This window comes from Indicator indicator, chromosome 8 (assembly GCF_027791375.1).
Source record: "Indicator indicator isolate 239-I01 chromosome 8, UM_Iind_1.1, whole genome shotgun sequence".
Classification (NCBI taxonomy): domain Eukaryota; kingdom Metazoa; phylum Chordata; class Aves; order Piciformes; family Indicatoridae; genus Indicator; species Indicator indicator.
The window spans coordinates 33,572,645-33,594,855 of NC_072017.1; the positions used below are offsets into that span (position 1 = coordinate 33,572,645).

General features: G+C 40.3%; 1 protein-coding gene across 1 annotated transcript in view; it reads right to left on the reverse strand.

Annotated features, from left to right (window-relative positions):
* Window positions 1-19,676, reverse strand: part of TSPAN5 (tetraspanin 5) — a 79,713-nt gene extending 60,037 nt beyond the window's left edge. Inside the window, exon 1 of the mRNA XM_054383004.1 lies at window positions 19,596-19,676. Coding sequence (XP_054238979.1) covers window positions 19,596-19,676 — 81 coding nt within the window. The remainder of the gene's footprint in view (window positions 1-19,595) is intronic.
* Window positions 19,677-22,211: the final 2,535 nt, after the last annotated feature.

Genomic DNA, 22,211 nt, shown 5'->3' on the forward strand with positions numbered 1-22,211 from the left:
TTTTAATTAGTAAGACAGTTCCCTGGGCAAGGAGGGGGCAGAAGGGAAGGAACAATTTTCCCACTGATTCTGGAAAAATATTCACCTGAATGTCAAGTTTGAAGAAGGGGACCTCTTGATCCTCTCTGTAACTATATAAGCACCACACATAAAAATGGCAATTAAAGATATGGGAACATTAGCCCTGATCCTTTTGCATCTCATTAGTGCATGCAATTGCATTAGGCATTACTGAAGATGGTCCAGATACTAAACACAGAGGGAAGAAAAAAAACAAGCCCCATGAAGTAGCTATCCCATTAGCATGCAGTCAGGCAAGGCCACAGTTTCATTAAGCAGCAAGGAAGCAGTTAAAGCACCTAGCAGCCAATTCCAGAGGTATTTCAATCAAAGACATTAAAATAAGTTTGATTATGAAGGTAGTAATGGCTTTCTGTTCTTAAGTCCATTGGTAGACAGAACAAGAATTTCATGGTTGGTCCCATGACTATTTCAAAACATTACCATATGCTGATACAGCTTCCATAATCACTATGATACTAACAAAAAAAAAACAACAAAAAAACCCAACTTAAACTGGGCAAGTTTTTAAAGAACATTTATGATTTAGAAACTTCTGATTAACATTCAACATGAACTTCAGTGTGCTGTATTAGCAATGAGCAATTCTTATCAGCCTTCATCAGTATGAAGTCACTTTTGATGACGGCCACGGCTTGCACTACTTCTGAAAGCTTTCTCAAATTCTCTTCCCTTTGCACTAAGCCTCTGCAAATTAGGATCCCTTTTTCACAGTACACAAAGGCAGTGTGCCACTGATTTCAAGTAAGACTCTAAGTGTTTGAAGTCTATCCTTGTTCAGCTAAAGTCTAAGTAGCTCATTACAAAAAAAAAAAAAATAGTTTGATGCTCACACTTAGGTTAATTAAAGAGTTCTGGAAAAACGCTGAGACTGTTCCCTCCAGAACCCACTCAGAAGATGCAGATAGTCAGATCAATACACTTATTAAATGCCCCAATGGCCCTGTGAGAACTTAGGACAGGGGAGAAAAAATCCATTCAACTTGAAAAGACTTCAGTTCTGAAGAAAGAAAATGAAACAGCTGCAAAAGCCTTCATGGCCTAACATGCTCTCCTGAAATTTAAGAGGATGCAAAATTCACATACAAAGGTACCAATACATTCACACTCAAATTATGATTTTTTTCAAAGAAATTTCCAAGACTAAACCAGATTAAACTGATTAAATCAGAAAGATGTTTCCATTGCTGCATAGGCTTGCATTTAAAGTCCAAACATATCTTTGTTAAAGAGATACTATTGAGAAATCATGGAGAAGCTCCATTATCCCTAATGTAGAGAGCAGTGGAACAGATAATTAGAGGATCAGACTAAAGCTGCATTGAGAAGTAGCTGACAAGTACATAAATAGCAATGCAAAGAAAGTTTCTCATGCCTTAATGGTTTTCAGGGACCAAAGATTAACTGTTTACTGAAATGCTTTTCCTAAGGCCTGTCTTCCAATTCTGACAATGCCCAGAAAAGAAATCCATGATAGAAGGCACAGCACAAGGGGATGAAAGTATAACACATTTTTCTATTCCATGGGGGACAAAAACAAAGAAAAGAAATAATTTAAAATAAAACTTTCAAGACAGATTTTAAAAGGGCAAACAACAAATGCTTAAAAGAATTCCTACAAGGACGCTGGAATTCAGCCTCTGGCAAAAAAAGTAAGCTAGAGAACAAGACTATCAAAAAAAACATGAGCAGTCTTCCTTACAGAAGGACATTCAACACCACTGGCATGAGCCAAAAGCTGCTAAACAATGTAAACCAAGTCAGGAAGAAGTAGAGAAGTAGCGAGCATAGTTGCTTTAATAAAAAGAATAATCGTAATCTTCATCACTACCACACATCACCTGTAAGGAGGGGGCCTCATATTCTTTGTCTCGATGTACTTATCTGCTATATCAGAGTCACACAGTGTAAGAACAAAACAACTTCCTCAAAAAAAGCACATACACAGTTGTGTCAGGAAACCTGCACAGCCCTAAACCTTCAGCAACCATAAAAAGCAAAAAAAGAAAATAGTCCCTCTTGAACCTCTGATGAAACCCACATTGCTAATTCTTTTCTCTGCAAACTGCTCCAGTCACTCAAGAACATAAAATATACAGAGTTATTGGACTGCTTCTTCCATTCAGCCAGTGGTAAAAGATTGTGACTGATACAAAAGCAGAACAAATTCTTGAGAAAAAGAAGAAAGTCAAGTGAAGATGATGTACGAAGGGTCTGCTCTGCCATTACACTGTCAGCCAAGAGTGGCCACAGGAGACTTTTGTATGTTAATTTATGCTCTCTCAGGCAGGCTGAGGAGCAGCAGCTGCTGCAGTAAGACCAGAGAAGGCATGGCTGTCAGCAGAGCACACAGGAGGGCAGTCCTTATGCCTGCTACCCTGTGGAGAGAAGAAAGATAGCAGGAAAAGATTCCCCAGCAGGGACCCCTCACTGCAAAAACAGATTCTGGCTGGCAAGAGCAAAGGCTGCCCTCTTCAAAAAGCCTCGGCAGTACTGGTACACAGTAGAAGCGTAAAAGCAGAAACAAATATAAATAATAAATATAGATATACACACACACAGAGAAACATACTTGCATATATATAAAAACTAACATCCTAATGCACATTGCATTATATTAATTCTAGTAGGAAATCACATTTCTAGCAATTACGTATTTGGGATTATACCTAGCCTAAAGCCTTACATCTATTTTGCAGCAGGGGTTTGTTTTTCATTCAGCATAATCTATCATATCAAAGATTGGGGTATTATGCAGAACACAATGCACAGCAAGCATCAAGGTGAGGGCAGAGAGGGAACAACTCTTTGCTGCTGCCCAGAAAACATGAATTAATCCAATTGCTCCATAAATATGCTATACACCTATATGTTTCTTAATATATATATTATTATTAGATATATAAAGAGCAAAATAACTCCCCAAAGAAAAAAACCAAACACACACAAAAAACTTAAAGAAAACCAAAACTATCAACCAAACAAAATAACATACCTCCAAATGCTAAACCTTCAAGTGTTTAAAGTGTTTTGTTCCATTGTCCAAGCTTTCATTGAAGTACTTCTAAAATAGATCCTTATGCAGCAAATAAAACAGATTTCAGGCCAAACCTCTACTGAACTTTTCTCAGGCCTTTGTTAGGTTTCTTTTTGTTGTTGTTCTGTGGTTTGTTTGCTTTTCTTTTCCCAATGGAACCAGATCATGGACCTGGGCCCTGGGAACAAGGACTCAAAGGCATTCAGAAGCATTCATTTATTATTTCTTAGTAAAACAAAAAGTCTTAGAACTCTGTACGCTTTTGTTTTGTTGTTGGGTTGTTTGTGGGTTTGTGGGATTTTTTGGGTTTTGTTTGTTTTTTTCCCAAGCCTAATAACCTACCTTAAATCTGACATCAGCCTCTACATTGTCAGTTAGACTCGAAGGATCTGATTTTTTTTTGGTCAGAATCATACCATTAGCTTCCGTTGCTAACTTGCCTCTCTCTTGTCTTCTTTGTCAGACAGTAAGTAGTAGTAGTTACCCACTGCTACTTAGGCTTTTCTCCCCACTTATGACTATTGCACAAGTAAACAAGAAAAGTCTCACGTTTTATTTATCAGACATCAAATGATATAATGTAAGATGACTCCTATAAATTTGCTTAGGGTACAACACAATCTTAGGGACTTGGGAACGTCATGCTTATACAGCACGGAACACTCCACCGCAGTGTCTTGGCCACTGATTCCTGTTACACAATTCCTCAGCCTCATACTCTTCGCACAACATTGGTTTCTTCTTCAGAGACAGCCTAAGCAGCAGGCAGCACTCCACAAAAAAGCCACAAATTTGCTTCCACACTTTCTCAAGGGCCAGATGAGCATGAAACTTTCCACCTTTCCTTCCAAAATAATGAATAAGTGCTCCAATTGAGCTTCTGTGTTAAACCTAACTACTACAGTCTTTCAAAACAGTAATCAAAGGAAGTAGTCTGGTGCCTGCCTGACCTTTCAGATTCACCTGCCCATCACAGAATTCTCATCCTTCATACTATTTTATTGCTGAATAATGATCTGCCATAACCAGTAGCAGATTTAAATAAGAATTTTGCAAGCGTAGGCTTGTTTGTTTCTTTCCTTTTGGGAGGCAAGGGGAAGAGAGGATAAAGGACAGAACCATGGGCAACTGCAATCCTATTAAAAAACTGCCCACTACATACATACTTACTGTTAAACATGGTCTGGGATGAAAATTGTTAATTCAGTAGAAGTGGAGGAGCTGTGTAAAGATCCAAGCAGGTCACTGGAAACTTAACACAGGCTCTTTCACCTGTGACATCCAGCTGGAGCTGGCCTGCACTGCAACACTTAACACCTCCAACATTTGTAATTCAACCATCTGTACTGCCAAAGAGGAAAGCATCCAAAATTTCTTCTTAATGGTATTGGGTGTCAAAGTCAGGGGGAGAGTATGGCAGGGAGCAGATAAAAAGTGTTTCAAACTACATTTTTCAGGTGCAAGATTTTCATTGTGGTTTCGCAGAAGGTAAGCAGATCAACATGAAAGTTAACTGACTAAGCTACAGAATGCTTTATTACATACCTGTTGGAACTCCACCTTTCCCAAAAGTGAGCCAAAACTAATTGGGAAAATGGAGAACTAGATAATGGCTGTCATGTATTTCAGGAAGTCAGAGATTCAAGGGCCAACCAAATTCACAAAAAAAAAAAAAAAAAATACATCTTGGGACACCAAGCACAGAGATCTTAATTCCGGCTCTGAAAGACTGACAATTCAGTGTGCATTCCCCAAGAATTATCACTTCCTACCTGCCTCATTCTTACATTTTTCACCAGCTGTCTACTATTGACCACTGTTCTAAGGATACCTACCTTAGACCTTTTTTCTGGTCCAACATGATCACTAATACATTCTCTTAGTTGCATTTCTGAAAAGGTTCTTTGAAGACTGCCTTACTTAAGTTCTGTTCTATATCGGGAAATGCTTCAACCCAAATGTAACACTGCATGTCAGGGAGAGAAGACGAGAAGCTCAACTAGAACGCCTCCCAGCATATCACCCATAAAAGCTACAAAGTAACTTTCCATCCAGCCCTGTGCAAGTTTTAATTCCTGTACTGTATCCAAATGAACAAATGTTCCATTTTATTTCAAATGCGAAATGCACCTTAGTAAAGGAAAACATTGTTATTTTAATAAGGAAGTCTAGAAGAATTAAAATATTCTTTTAAATTCAGGTATAATTAAACTAATAAACTGGTATCTTGAAAATTTCAGAGCCACTTTATTAAAGATCACAAAATCACTTCCAGTAATACTTTTGAAACTTAGACTATTACTCCTTTTGCTCACACTTTCTTTACTGTCATGGCTTATTTTGCTATGAGCATTTCACAAACAACAATTTCACAACCTCACCCTATTTTCATTCTGTACACTGAGAACTCATTTTGAAATTTCCTAACACTTTACAAAGGCCATGAAGTCCAGATTGTTGGCATAATCCCCGGTTAAGAAGGAAGAATTTTGATTAGACACAGTCACACCAAACCTTAAAGGAGAAAGAAAAGAGTACACCTTTGCCAGCCTTCAGTAAAGTCAGTAGAAACTCATACTGGGTCATACCAGACAACTTTTTCTGCATGAATGGCTTGGTTTCCATTACTTGTGTAGTAGCTATAGCTCTGCAGATTTCAACACACCTTTTCTAACTCAACCTGGAGCTGATTAAAGGTATTAGACCTTGAAAATACCAGGGGAATGACAACCCATCTACCAACTTAAGAGCTAATTAAAATTAAGTATTTCCAAAGGAGATTATTCAGTCTACAGTTTTTTTTTAGCTTTGGTCTGTCCATAGACATTATTAATTTCATGAAATATTAATTGCAGGGTTGATGTTTGACATGGACAGCACACACAGAAAAAACCCAACCACATAGTTTCAATTCAAAGCAGTTACATCAGTTAGGTGTTTTACTAGCAAGGTGGTCATCTGAGTTCCCCTGATCAAATTCTTACCCAAGAGGAGTAGTTTTCCTCCCATGTCACCCTTCACCATCCTCTCAATTAGTTTAGGAAGTCATATCTTACACTGCACACTGGCACACAAACTGTTTTAAATTGACTTTGCCAAAGCCACCATCTTGAAATACTCTTTAGACAAAAACCATCAAACCTCCAAACTACCTTTGGATTGCATGGGACTCCAGCTAGAACACAAAAAAAAAAAATCTTCAGAAAGATACCTTTTTATCACATCTTTCACACCATACAAAGCATACCCCATTACTTTTTATTAGAAAGTGTTCTAGGTATTTAAAATTTGTCAGCACACAACTGAGACTACACAGTCTTCAAAGAAACATTTTTCCTAAATATTAAAATCTATGGTCAACTTGTTTAACAATATAACTACAAGTATTGTAGATATATTGATACATTTTTCACACAGAGGAAAAAAAAGAGGAGGATTCCTTCCCTTAGGGAACTGCGCTGTACCAAATCCAGTCAAAAGGCAAGGCTCAGGACATCTCTTCCAAAACCTTGGAGCAATTTTTGGCTCTGTAGGTTAACATTTCATTTGAAGGTACACAACATTCTAGCAGATTAAGGATTCAATGCTCAAATAGCTCAAATGTGCTTCAGTTCTCTTGGTGGCACGATGAGTCTAAAAGCAGGGAATGTTAATCTTCCTTTGTTTTTTAAAGCTACCATAAGAATCAGATTTACATTTCTTTGAAGGCAAAAGGAAAGGTGACTTTTGATGTTTACTTTTCACAGTACAGAAATTACAGGTTTGAGCAGACTAAAACTATTAACTCATACTGTGTTACCACAAACTGCTGAAAGAATCGAACAGTAGAAATAAATGCAATATTCATCAAGTTCTGCATTTAGACTGCTATTGCCTCTTCTCTATCAATCACTGACACATAAACAAACTAGCCTGAGAAGTTCAGTTTCCATTCAGCTATAAACTGATTTTCTGCCTTGATTTATATACACAGCTTTTTATGCTTTGTTTATGGAAATTCTTTTATGTGCCACACCAGCTTACTCAGTAAGACACCATTAGCAATAATAGAACACATTTCATGCAGAAGCCATTATCTTCAGCCTAAGACGTTGTTAAAGTTCAGAAGCCATTAAAACGCAGTGATTTCTTACATGGCTAATGGCAGATCACATATGTAGAGGTACCTAACAGATGAGCATTAGTAACCCCACTGCACATAGATTTATCATTAAGTTGCTGCTATTACATGTGTGCCTAGCAAAAGCAGGATTAGTGCTCAATACAGTACTATGCATTGCTACTTATGAAAAATTATAGTGGTTGGTCAGCTTGTTGCCCAGACCAGCTGTAAGGTACACAGCCTGCAGAAACCACTCTTGAAGTGGTATTTCAGCACACATAAAGCTATCTCACACAAGCACACCGTTTACTCTACAACTAGAGAGAACACAGTTACAAGCATCTGCTGTGGAGGAACTCTGCTTCAACAGCTAAGTTCTCTCAGTGCTACAAGTATTAGAGTCACATGTAGCTCCTATTATTGAAGGGAAGCTTTCATTTAAATGATCAAAATGGTCAGACAGGATGCTTACTCCAAGATACAAATTAGCAGAAACACTGCCTGATAGGTTCCACTGTTCTCTGCCAAAGGTTTGTTTTATTTGTTTGGTTGGGGTTTTTTTGTTGTTGTTAGAATAGTGTATCACACTTTATCAGCTCTTAGCTACTTAGGCAACTGAAGTAATTGCTCTGGCTCTTTTTAAAGTCTTTTGATTACTTTGTTTGGGGACCTCTTTGAGCTTTCCCACTCCCACTCTTTTTTGCTCTTTGAAAAAAGACATTGCTTGAAAACCAATTACGCAGCTGCCACCAAGTGATTCCCATTGAAGTCAACAGGAGCTACACTTATGCAAGAGTCCAAGCATTTACAGTGCTGAAAGCCTCTGTCCTCTATACCCTAAGTGGATGGAGGCAAGCTTTGCAGGAGGCTCATTCAAAATTAATACTACATCAGGAAGTGGATGACAGAGGGGGAAGGCACTTAATAATTGATCCCCAGTTTGGTTTTTGTGAAGTCTGAATGCCTTAATGTGTACTTCTGGTTTGGTTTGCCTTTTCTGTGGTTTGTTTGTTTGCTTTTCAGGACTGTCTTCAACCTGAAGTTCTATTTAAGAGTAAAACAGTAAGAAAGCTCAAGTGACGCTTTGATAACAGCTGCAGAAAAAAACATCTAGCCAGAAGGCAACATAGAGATGGAATAGAAAGCAGGTTTTATTTAGACTAAGTATTACTACCTTCTCACTTTTAGATTACATTCTCAAAGTTAAACACTTTCTGCTTTATGAATAAAGGGTACATTTCACTCCTGCCCCTTCTGAGAGAAGTTACACATTTCTCTTCTCCACACCATTTACATAGAAATTCAGTCCTACCCCAGAATGCAGTCAAAGTCCATCCTTCCAACTTACAATGCCCTTCAAACTCAAGCTAAAAGTTCTAATCCCATTCACATGAACAATTTTGACAACACAACTACAACAAAATTGTTCTACCAAGCTCTATGATTATCGCCTGCAGTCATTTCAGAGACATGCTACAGGGTGGAACAAGGTAGCCTTTTAGAGTAAATAAGGATCTGACCCTCGTACACTAAGGAAAATTAAACAAAGTAGTACTCATTGAAGTCCAAGCAGCTCCCAACTTAAAACAGAACTTCACAGTATGCTTCTAACCAATAAAAGCAGCAGCAACAACCACCAGCCTCCTCAAATTCAGTGCTGTACTGCAGCCTCAACTACCATCACTGAGATCCTGTTCAGGAGCAACAGCCTTCCATGTGGTTCAAAGAGTAGACCCAGCACATCCCTCAAATCTCTGTTGACCATGCCAGTCTCTATCATAGCCCCATCTGTTCCACCTCAACTGATTTTACATGGCTTAAGTCCTGCAGCAATTGTTCATGAAGCTAAAATATTAAATTCTGTATATGAGTTGTATACAATTTTAATATTCACCAGTCTTATGGTTTGACACATTAATTAAAGGAGGATTATCTCTGCAGGTGGTCTTGCACTAACACTGAGGTTTGCTGTTTCAAAAGGAGATGCTTCCATGTTACATTGAGAAAAACATATGGAAAAACATTGTTTGTCAGGTATGAACAAATGCCTTATAAAATGCTACAAAAAAGCCAGTGTGTTTTTTTACTTCTGCTTCCAACTTCTCTGTGGACTGGTGGCTGGACTACAGTAAGAGAGCCAGCAGACTGCCCTGTAGAAAGTCCTCTCAGAGCATGGCAGTGAGAACACAGGGGCTCCTGTGGCCTAAGGGCACAGAATCCAGCTGAGTTTCCAACTCCAGATGACAGGAATAATAACAGTCACAAACAAGTAAGAAGCAAACAGTAAGAAACAAAAAGGACTACCTTGGACAAGGGAACAAGAGATAACAGCCTCTTTGCACTAGAGGAGAGCACAAACTGAAAGTACCACAAAACCAACAAGAATCAGGTATTTACAACAGGCATGGTAATTTATCTAGGCAGTAATCAGATGCTGTTGACATGAAAACCACAGCTGAGTATATCACAGCTGTGATTTAGTAAGCATGACACTTAAAATCATACATGAAACACTGGATGATAGCAAGTTCACCTGTTCTGGGATGGGGAAAACTGATGGCAAAAGCTACTGTCAGAGATCAGCACCTCTGCAGAACAGCTGATAGGGGGTCATGAATCTATGGAGGATAGAAAAGTACCTCCAAAAGGAAACAAAAATGGTCAGATGGATGTTACACGTGCTACAGTGACCAGAACTCTTCTGTATCAGTTTCATCAAAATTGGTATCTATTTTCTTTAATAGACAAAGCTATTAACCACATCTGCTCAGGAGCTACTTCTTTTCCCACAGGTATGAGAGTGGCTTAGGAAAAACGAAGGAGAGCAAAGGGTAGCAAGGATGCAACTACGTGAAAATGTAACTGGCTTGTGTTCTTGAGTCAAACACACTAATTACCTGCATGGAAAAAAACCTGCAGAATAAAACACTGGTTCCTAGATCACCACAAACCTTTAGACAACCTAGGCAGCAGTTTTGCCTATCTTCAAATTAACAGGACATCTTGTAAGAGGAAGGAAGAGTGCTTACATGAAGAAGAAACTGAACTCAGCTCCACGTAGCTGAAATGGTAACACTACTGGTGACTATGCCAGAGCTCCCAGCAACATCACAACAGCGGAATATAGCCAGAGGAAGATCAGTGCAAAAAGTCCTTCTTTGCAGGTAACAGTCAGATGGGTTTCCAGTCTCTTCAAGTCCTGCTTTTAAGTATGAAGGTCAATGAACCACTGCTCTAGCAAGTCAAGAATTATTTTTTAATACATTATTCTATATACAACTACGTGTGCATATACATTCATATAAAACATACGCATGCATTTTCAACATTAAATGCATACTAACCCTTTGTTTCCAACAAAGCCATCAAAAAGAATACTACTTTGGAATGGATAATCATGACAAACTCTTCAGAGAGACCATCTGCCACCCTTTCCAGTAGACCACTCCAATGAAGTACCTTATTACAGGGACTAGTGACATGGTGTTTGGAATAACGTGGATGGGAAGGAAAAGAAACCAGAGAGGTAGATAATAGAGCTCTTTGCTTAGAATTAAGTTCACATTACAATAAACTTGGTAGACAAGCATTGTTTGCTCTTTCTCAGGTGTCTCTGAACGATTAAGACAGGTAACAGCCAGAAATCTTACTGAAACAGAGAATATCAAAATGCACTGGAGGAACATTCCACGTAGCATGTATGTGGACATAATAGTCCTAAGACTGAGCAAATTAATAACACAGCATCATGCCTGATGCCTCTGTGTACTCCACAGTCCAAAACCACTTTGCCTGGAGTTGAAACATGCCATGCTTGTACAATCACTTTACACTGATCTATACAAGCAAGGGAGAAGTCAATCCTGACATCTTCCTACACTTCATTCTTGCAGCCAAACAGTAAGTCAATAGAAATTGACCCAGATGAGAGTTCTCAGTCAGATCTGGCAACCGACTGCTATCAGCCCTCTGAAGTTGTGTTTGCACATTTGGTTCTGCAGCCTTGTGCTAGCCTTCGCCACTTGTAGCCCCCTGCTCTCACTTTTACACCAGAATTTGCAAGGTAGTACACCAAAACCAGTCATAAACCCACTGTCATAAACAAGGCAGGAAGCAGCCCTGCAATGGAAATAGGTCCTGCCAATCATTCACAGAGGATAAAAGATTGAGTTAGACTCTTAAGAAAGTAGCAAGATTACACATCCTCCATGATTTCCACAGAAAGACAAAGAAACAAGATGATGATTGTGATATCAAGCAATATGGATCACAAACTAGACCTTAGTTATTTTTTTAACTACAATCATACATTTTTTATTTATATATGCACATTTTATAGCCTCCACACAAGTGAGATGGCTGAACTTTCCTCTACAAATTAATTACATAACTCCTTAAAAAACAGGGCTTCCAATTTCACAATTTTCCCCTCTTAATCATTTTAATTATATATTTAATTGTTATTGGACTGATTGAATTCACACATTCCTTTAGACATATACCTATGTAACTGGCACTCAGAAAGACAGCTTCTACAAAATGCTGTATTCTGCCTACATGGAGAAGGCAACCCCTTTGAGTTTATATTTCAGCAGCAAAAATGAAAATAAAAAAACTGAAACCCTTCTTTTGTGGAAAGTAGAATACCCCAGTACATTCCCAGTTGAAAGTGGCCTAAGATACTTGCAGCCTGGCAGGATTCAATGTTTTAAATTGTCACCCTTCCCAAATTCTGTTCTTTGTCCTGAAACACACTAACCACATGGCATTGCAAAATCAAACTCTTGAGTCCTCCCACAAAGTGACACAGCTAATTGAAGCATGATATGAAGCAAAAACACCTTTGTCATACATTTTCTGTAAACTCGTTGCCTCGGCCTCTCTGCTTTTGTATATAAACCATTTACAGCACATAGAGGTAATCCCCTTCAAGCTCTTTTCCATCACAGCTTAGTAGAAAACAGAACACAGCAGAAAAGATGCAATTCAGTGAGAGGCAAGCACAGAGAACCTAGCCTCACAGAGGTAAACATATGCCCCGTGCATGGGTACTATAAAGCCAAGGTGTCTGACCAGAAGAACCTGTGATGCAAGTTCTGACAAAACGACAGATAACAAGTGGATCTGCCATAGGTGACACCCCACACCGAGTGTTGCTGCGTCTTCGCTTGGGGTACCAGAAGTCAGTTGAGAGAGCCTGCCATCTTAATACAAAAGAAAGTCCTGACATTAAAAGAAAGTTCCACATCACAGAACAATTGCCCCTAAATCAGACTAAATTAAGACAGACTCTCATTAAATGTAAGCTATTAACCTAGTAGACTGAATCATTGCAAGTATCCTTGCACTCTCATTTGTATTATAATCATTATCCTATACCAGTAGCTTACTGGAGCTGACAGCAGATATACTCAAGGTTTTAACCCATGAACACCAAATTCAGGAAAGCAAAACAGAAGCCTCTATGAACCTCTAGTCTTCTTTTCATTCTTTCTTTGAATACAATACTACAAAGAATCACCAAGCACTTTTAGGCCATTGAGGAGGAAGAGAACATACTTTGGCCTGGATGAGGCATAATGATTTTGCCTAGTTCTTTGGGAAATTGACAGTTCATTCCTGAGATCCTCTGTGTGTGCTAAAATACTTATTCTGAATGCTGTCCAAAGGAAAGTGACTGGAAAGCTGAAACATTAGCTGAAGAGGTTGATGCATATTAAAATAAATACTGCTACTGCAGTATTTTACACAGCTAAAGGAGCGGGATCTGACTGGTTTTAGCATCTCCACAGTCAGGCCATCTGGAGGTTATGAGATCACTCTGAGTCAGAATTTGATACCAAATCAAGCATCCCTGACTAAAAGCCTCAGTGTGTTAGTGGCATTTCTAAATGCCAGTGTAAGGGGAAGGCTGGACTGCTCTAGATCTTTTGTATACCTTACAGAAGCAGCTATACAAATCATTGTACCAACAGTGACATCCACCCACAACAACAATTACATCTGTAAAAAAGTCCTGCTGAAATCAGTAAAAACCGATATTCATTGTGACCCATGAGGGAGGATAATCTTTGGCACGAGAGGCAACAGAATTAAATAAAAAAAAAAAAAGAGATGGTTTCCAAAGTCACACAATAATACAATGGAAAAGAAACAAATTAGGCCTTAAACCAATAATCTATGTTTTCCTGAATTCTGCACTGGAAAACTGTAGTGAAATGCAATTCAGTACATTGGTAAAAATCACTGAGCTTGTTTGTTTGAATTCTTTATTGAGTTACAACAACAGTTGCAATTTTTTAATGGGAAAAAAACAGAAAATGGTACAAGAGTACAAGTCACTATGACACGCTAGCTAATATGGTTAGATATTTAGAAGAGTTTTAAAAATTAGGATACTGGAACACATTTAAATGGTAACTGCTGACTGACGTCTGGGCCATCACTAACAGAGCTGGGTTACTTCAAGAGCTGTTCAGCTTCTTGCTCCTGCCTACATCAATAAAACAATTACAGGTTTGACAGGCTACTACCCACGCATTTGAGAAACACGCTGCTTATTTTGAGGAAAATATGAAAGCTGATTCTATCCTACAGAACTATGATTTAAGACTGGGTCAAAAATATTCTCTCTCACCTCCAGTTTTAATTGGAAGCAGAACGCTATACTCCAAATTGCTTATAGCAAATCTGCTCTTGGTTAATGGAGCATAAACTGCTGAAGTACCTAGACTGAGCATTCAGCAACGTATCAGCTTCTTGCTCCGATGGTGTAACTTCTAGCAGCCCTGGTGACACAGAGTTTAGAATGCATTTTCAACAAGAAGGCTATTTGTAGGAATGGGGTTTTAAAGAAAAGGAAGTGTTTTACTAACTGTAACCCAAGTTTCTTATCCTCTACTAATCATTGACTACTGTGTCTTAAAGAGTTTAAAGAATAAATTAAAGTTTGCTAAGTAGTACTCCAGGATTATTGTAATCTGTGGAAGTAGGTCTTTGAGAGTGTTCTTCGAGAGCATACTACATACGTGCTTTCTGTCCCCTTCAGTGGGCGGCAGTTCGAGAAGTTCCTTACATCTTCCTTTTTTCCACTCCCCATAAAAAAAAGCCAAAAAAAAAAAAATCAATAACAAAACCAAAAATGAAAACAAAACAAATTTTTAAAAAATAATTTGAAGAACTCAACAAAAAAAAAACCCACCAACAACACACAAACTAAACAGCCTTCTTCTCCACACTGTCAATTTGAAAATTACCCTACATCTATCCACTTTAAAAAAAAAAAAAGCATGTCTCCTGGGTTCCTATTTGGAACAATAACCTTTCATGCCCAGTATAGCTCATGCTTGCTTTTCCTGTGTGCTTATCACATCATACACTTTGGTTTATTTATTATGTATGTACATATTCAGCTAAAGAGTTTACCATGAAAAAACTGTCTGAATTAAGGTGGCATGTCCACCTTCAAATACCACAGAACACGAATCTGTTGCCTTTATTAAGAACACACTATCAACAAAGATGATGAAACTGGGACCAATGGCAACTTGTTTTTACGCACACAAATAGGTGCAGAAGTGTTCTTTTGGGGCTGCCCCTAATGTGAGTGCCATTCACATGCATCAGCTGGCACACTAAATCTTCAGAATTAACTCCTCGCGCTTCGAGATAGAAGTGCCACCAGGTAAAACTTACTATGACAATTCAATCAAGGTCGGAGACTCGTAAATACATTTACCACGTTCATTTTTAACATAGAAGATAAGCATGTAAGCTGCATTTGATAGTTTCAGTAACATTCACTTGAAGTATGTTGATACTAAGCATGAGAAGTCACACAGTTAATCACAATTAGTTTTCTCTAGTTCTTGTGCCCTTATGCTTCTTCCATCTTTTGTAACTAGAAACCTCAAAAGGCTTAAAACAATAACATACCGACAAACACCTTTTGGCAAAATAAAATACTTAGGATAAAGGAAACAGCTTCATTCACATTCATCTATTTCTTTCTTTCTTTATATAACCAATGACACAGCCTGCCACAAAGTTACAAGGGAAGGCAGAGCAAAGAATTTTTTTATTTCAAGAATGACCTCTACAAATATGAAACATACCCTGTGGAGCCAGTAGATTTACTGTACATTTGTATGCATTTGAAGGAGTGGGGCTACATCTGCTGAAAGAAACACTAAGGAATTCAAGAATCACAAGCTCACAACAATGAACCCATTTCATCAAAACATACATCACCACCTCACACTATTATAATACAGTTGCATATTTTCCCCAAACAGGCATTGTTCTGTTTCTGGCAGGACCACTTGTGAAATGTTCCCCAAGTTATCTAAGTTAAGAATTTTTTTTAAATAAATGAACTCTTAAAAAATTGAAGTCACTTGATCACAAAAGGGCAAGAAAAAGAGTGAACAGAATGCTTCCACTTCACTGCAAGGGCATCTTCCCAATGGCATTTTTAAAAGATCAAATGCTACAGAATACATTGTATTGATTTTATTTTTTTAAAACATTGTGGCAAGGGAAAATTACATAACCAAAGCTTCCTTGTGGATATCGGAAAAACCAGTTGACATAAGAAAAATTAACTTCTGCCTCTTTGAAAACTATCAACACTGTCCAAAATTTGATAAAAACCTATTTGTCCATTAAAGGTCAGGGTGCTTTTCCAACACTTTCCCAATAATACCTTATTCAGTTTTCTTTCCACTATATTCCTGTCATTCAGAACACTATTTAGACTCCCATATGACTACCATCAAAATTAGCAGATGCCAAGCAAATTAAAACACAAATTATGACTTGTAATATGCTGATGTATCAAAATGGCAGCACTTTCTCAGCTTAGAGTGAATCATCAGACAAAGCAAAGGTTTCTGAGGTATCAGTGCTTTTTATACATCTTTCCTGTTAGGCTAGAGTCAGTGGAATCAAGTGTAGATTGAAATTCCAAGTTAAGCAATATTGTATATTCAGTTTCCATAAAGTAAAACAAAGCACAAAATGCAATTTATAGCAGTTCTTGGAACTAAAAGTCAGCTTAACACTATCTTGCAAAGTATGACAGGAAAGAAGGGGAAATGGTTCTTGCCTTTTCAGAAGCATGGTGGCCTACTTTTTGCATTGTACCTTTGATATCATTCTACATGGAAATCCGAGGGGGAAGCAGGAGAGAAGGCATTGGGGTTTTAACTACAGAAAACTGTTTTCTGTCACCTTATATTAAGGCTGCAGTTCTCATCTAAATCAAGTTACATTATGGTTTACCCATATAAAGACATAAAGGCTCATTAAAAAACACTATCTGTTCAATCAGCCTAAAAAGGCAGCAATGTGGTGCTTTTACACAGGCATTATGCTAGTCAAGTTAAAGCTCAGTGTGCCCTAATGAACAACTAGGTGAAGAGTGGCAGCTCAGCAACAGAAAGGGAAGTATAATATTGGGTCGTAACTTTTGATTTAGATGTATTTGTGCCTATTTGGTCTCAGTTCCTAAATCTTACTTTGGCAATAGTCAAACGAGAGTGTTTTCCACAGGAGCACAGTACTCTCATTAAATAAGTTTCTCTGAACAAACATTTCCAGAGTATTTACCAACTTAAAAAGTGAATTTAAAAAAAAAAATAATCTTGCAAAAGACTTAGAACATGAATTATGTATAGACTCAGCAGACAATATTGTCTTCCACAGCAATAAGAAACATGTAATTAGACAATAACACATTATCTGGGGTGGTGCTCTATCTCCTAAATAGCATACAATAACATTTAATTACAACTACATGTAGAACATTAGAGTATAACTTTCCCATATTCAGTATTTTAATAATTCAGTTGTGTTTAAGATATAACAGACCAGCACAAAACCAATAAATTGACAATAAGGTCTGATAATTGGCCTCAATTTTTTTCTTATCTCTTCAATTTGAGTAGCATATACAATCATTTACCATGTATTTTCAGCAGATCTATGCTCTTCCTCTGCTCAAAGTACTGACAACTTTCTTCTAACTCAGTTCTCTTTGAGTCCATTGTTCTACAATGAAAATAAGAAGCATTTTCCCATTTACTTACATCAAAATTTTAACAGGCTGTGTTAAAAAAGCCTAAATAACAGTGCTCTGTAGAAGTTTTAACAATGGTGTTCTACGTATCCCCATGCTTGCAAGATCTCTGGAGAGCATCATAGAGTTACTACGTTGAGCTCTTCATCAGTTCAATCTATTCACAATTACTAAATTAGTGACTATTTTTGATTACCACTTTATGTGAACAGGCAATCAAACCTGCAATCTTCATTTACAGCTTTCCTGGCCCAGTTTCATGATACATTACTGAAGGGTTTGCTATTCTGTAAAAACAATGTTAAAACACATGCTATGAAAGCAACTGCCTATGTTTTCACTCCAAATCATGACAGACATGGTAAAACATGCAGGCTTCCTTATACAGAATTACAATATTCTGAAGAAACGCTAAACTCCTATAAAGTGCTTTCTTTGTGGATTTGAAAAAGTTTAGCCGAGGACACAAATGAGAGGATTAGCGTTTTGCAAAAGGGGAAACCTGTAAGTGCGTGCCACACGTCAAGCAAACGGCAGAGCAGGCGACATACTCAGGTTTTCAGATTAGCAGGATATAAAACTTCTTATAAACTGACAGTGCCTGAAGGCACAAGGTAAGGTACTTATGTGTATTTCACCATAATTTCCCTCTTTCAGTCAAAGGACGCGGCACAGTGCTCCTCATGCTACTCTGTCCCCTGCTGAAAAGCATCTGTGATCACAGCAACATGTGCCCAGGGCAATCAAAATGAAAAAGCAGACAAGCAAAAAGAAGCATGACAAACTCAGCCACTTAAAACCAAGAGAACAGTGCAATAAAAACAGCTACTGTAAGGTCAGTATACTACAAAGCTTGCAACTATTCATCTCCTCAGGTCGGCCAAGTAAACACTGACATAAAACCACAATCAACAGCACTCTAACAGCCTACCTTTTTGAGTATAAAAGTGTAATTAATCAAAACTCCCATCCTTCCAAAACACTCTCTTCAGGCATCTTTTTCAGGAACACAGACATGAGGCTAGCTATGAATACCTGCTAGCCATATAACCACTCTCCTCTATTCTCACCAAGGTGACAACTACAAAGCTCTGTACTGGTTAGGCAGCTTTCTCTCCTCTGTTTTTCCCCCACGTTCATCCATAAAACTTCAATGTCGGGTTTTACATTTTTTTGCCCGATTCATCTTTCTAGTCCAAAGAAGCCACTATACCGTTTATGTACTCAACATGCCCTCAAAATCCCTCAAAACCACATTCGACCTACCTGAGTTTGTGTACGTTTCTCATTGCTAAATGGAATAATGAAAAGAGGGAGGTTGTACATGTGAAAGCCTTCACCCAAGTTTAACATTCTATGCAGAAATAAAACCTCATTTATGTGAAAATGCTCTGTGTCTAAGAAATTCAGCATATACAGCCAAAGTCAGCTGCTTCTTTTTCAAGCCCAACATAGTGAGAAGATGCTAGAAATACTATTACATGCAGCTTACATTACACTATACAATTCTGCCTACTCTTCTAGCCAGTGCTAGAATGGTGCAACAAAATACAGTGCAGACAGGCGAACAAACAGCAGCACAGCCAGGAATCCCAGCAAATGCCCAACCAAGCTTCCCATGCGCTCACACTTTAAGGATGGGTGGAAATACTGCTTCCTCCCGTCCTCTACCCTATTAATACTACTATTACTACTACGTGGTAATTGCTAATCATAATACACCCGTGCCACACACAACCTCGTCACTGTGTAATCATTGTCTTAAACCGCACTGCCCAGAGAACATAAGCAACGATTTTTATGTGGTTTTCTTAATTATTTTTAGCGTCACAAAAAACCATACTGATCAATTCGTTCTCCAGGCCTGGGTGTCTAGCTGCTCCCTCCCCCACAAAGCAGAAGAGAGGGAAGGAAGAAGGGAGGAGGAAAAAGAGAAAAAGAAAAGCACCGACACCCTCTTTGCACCTACAACAAAAGCAGTTAGGAGGGCCGGAAAAGCAGAGGCGGCCGCAGGTTCGGAAGGTGCAGGAATGCAGCCACGCCAACTTGCCTCAGGAAGGGCTGCCCGGAGCTGACCGTGGAGACCGAGACGGCAGCAGCCCCAGACTCGCGCCCCCGACAGCCCCGCTCAAACCCCTCGTCACCGGCCTCGCGCCCAACTGTCACGCGCGAGCCGCGGCTCCGCTGCCGCACGTTCCCCGGTTTTCATTCCCGGCCGTGCCCAGCCCGGGAGCGGCGGCGGAGGAGGAGAAGGTGGCAGAAAAACACACGAAGCGCCGTGCGACCGGCCCACTTACCCAGAAAATGACATTGAAGCCGAAAATGAAGTATTTGATGCAACAACTGACTTCAGGCCCCTTGTAGTGCTTCCCGGACATCCTCTGTGCTCATGAAGACACTTTGCTCGCGGCCAGGATGAGAACCAAAGGTAGGGGGGAGAAATGGAGAAATGCAAAAATAGGAAAGGAAAAAAAAAAAATAGGAGGGGTGAAATAGATAGAATGGGGGCTGGGGGCGGCGCGGCGGAGAGAGCTCAGCGCCGGCTGCGCGCCGTGGGGAGATGCGGCAGGAGCAGCTCAGCGGCTTGTCGGCTCCGACTTGCCGGGCGCCGGGGACAGCCGGCGAGCAGCTCCCACCTCCTCCTCCTCTTCTCCCGCATGGAGGAGGCCTCGGCTACTCGCGGCGGGAGGGGGGAGAGAAAGGAGAGGGGCGGCCGCCGGAGAAGGAGATGGCGGGCAGAGGCGCGGAGCTCACCACAGCCTGGCGCTACCCTGACGGAGCCGCGAGCTGCCGCCACACGAGCCGAGCCCTCTCCCGCACTGCTCTTCAGCTTCGTCCCTCCCCTGCCCCCACACCGGCAACGGACACCGCGCACACCCTACCCGCGGGAGAGGAGGGCGGGGAAAAGCCGCCACTGGTCGGCCCGGCGGCGTGATTGGCATCACACCGCTCCAATCGCACTGCGTGGTTCCCGACCCTGGGCGCCCCCCTGGAGGCGGAGTAAGGGGGGCTCCGGGGCGCCCCCTTCTGCCGTGGCGAGGCCTCGGGGTGGGTTGCACGGCCCGGTGAAGGTGGAGAGAGCAGGGTTGGGCGAGTGGGACAGCTATGATGTGGCTCGCTTGAAGGCTGATGGCAAGGGGGCTGTGCCCGCCGGCCTTTGTCTGCGGTAATGAGGGCGGAGGGCGGCCTGGAGGCTGCCGCCGCCGCGGTCTAGGTTACGTAATGGGGCCAGCGGGCCTCAGGGTGGCCGTTGGATCGGCCGTGACGGGCAGCCCTGCCGTGGGGAGCCTGTCGGTGGGGTGGGTATCCGAGCCACACCTGTCAGTGCCGAGGTAAACGCAGCTCGTTTTGTGTTGGTGCCGGTGAGAAGTAACCATATCCGACGAGCCCGTGTCTTCGTTGGGGGCTTGCAAATCGAAGGTGAGGTTTCGTACATTCTTCCCGCGACACCTCCCTCGGCTAAGCCCCCGGCGAGCTGCCCCAGCCGCCCCGGCCTTGCCGAAACTCGGGAAATGCCAGGCCAGTAGGTTCTCTGTCTACTGGGGAATGACACGGACCAGCCGACGCCGTCGCTGTGAGGACAACGCTCCGTGGCATGCACGGGGAGAAGAGACAGGGGAGAAGCATAGTTGGAGGTTAGCTGATATAATGAGGAGGAGTAAGCCTATAATGGTACTGGGGAGGTTATTCTGAATGGGCGCCTCTGGCCTGAATTCACATGCACTACACAGAGCAACGCATGAAGTACTATTTTACAATGTTGCATAAGGTTTGGATAGATTGTACTGTGAATCTAATTGAACCTGCCCTTCATAAAGTTACACGGCTGAGGTGTATGTAGATACTGTTTGGGATTCAGAGTAGAGATGGTCTGGCACTAGCAGCATAATTAACAGATGATAAATATAATTTCCATGTTTCCAGGGTTAGAACTTCCTCGTCCAGTGATAAGTACAATACTTTTAATTCAAAAGAGGGAAGACTTCTTTGTAAAAAGGTATGTTTCCCCCCTCTACAGGACTGTGAGATAAACATACTTCAAAAGTATGATATCGTTAGAACTACAAAAGACAGGCTTTGGTTCAGGATGGTTTCATGTTAGTGATGAGGCCTTGGTCATGTGTCTCTCTAAAGAGAAAAGGAAAGTAGGTGTCAAGTCTGGTACATGTTAAGAAGAAAAATCATCTGCCAAAATAGAGCTATGAAAATAAGCAGTGTTACTGGTAAATGAATTAGTGCACAGTGTCTGTACAATTTCACTCTATATAACAATACATATGATTACCACATGAGTAATAGAGAGAGGGGTAGCACTCAAGTATTGCTAATACTGTGTCTTTGCAAGGCATCCATTGGAAGATGGTAGAACAGGGTGAACGATCAGTAAGAGCACATCACCACTTAGAGTAGGGTATGGTAATCATGTATTATGTTAGGGTGCTGTTTTTACAAGTGGCTTCAAATATTGGTGACAACCTGTACAAACATTTATAATATTACTGTCATAACACCCTTCTAATACCAAGTGTTGGCACCCTTTAGCATTTGAATGCTTCACAGGCAAGAGGAAAATATTGCAGAGCAATATTTATGATAAATTCAGTAACAATCTCAGATGCTGTACCTATCAATCCCTTCATACCCAATCGACAATTTAAAAAGAAACAACCCACCTCAGTAATAACTCATTACAGAACTTGACTTGCTTTCTCAATCAAGAATATTACCATTGTGAAGTGTCATTTTAAAATCAGAAACATTTAACATTGTCCCATCACCTGATCAGCTTAAGGATTATTTACTTGAAGAGGGTAATTGTGCTCCTCTTAATTCATTTTGTGTGTGCAGTTCCTGTACAGCCTCAGAAACAAGCATCCAGATAGCAAAGGCAGCAGAACAGCTTTGATGTAAGT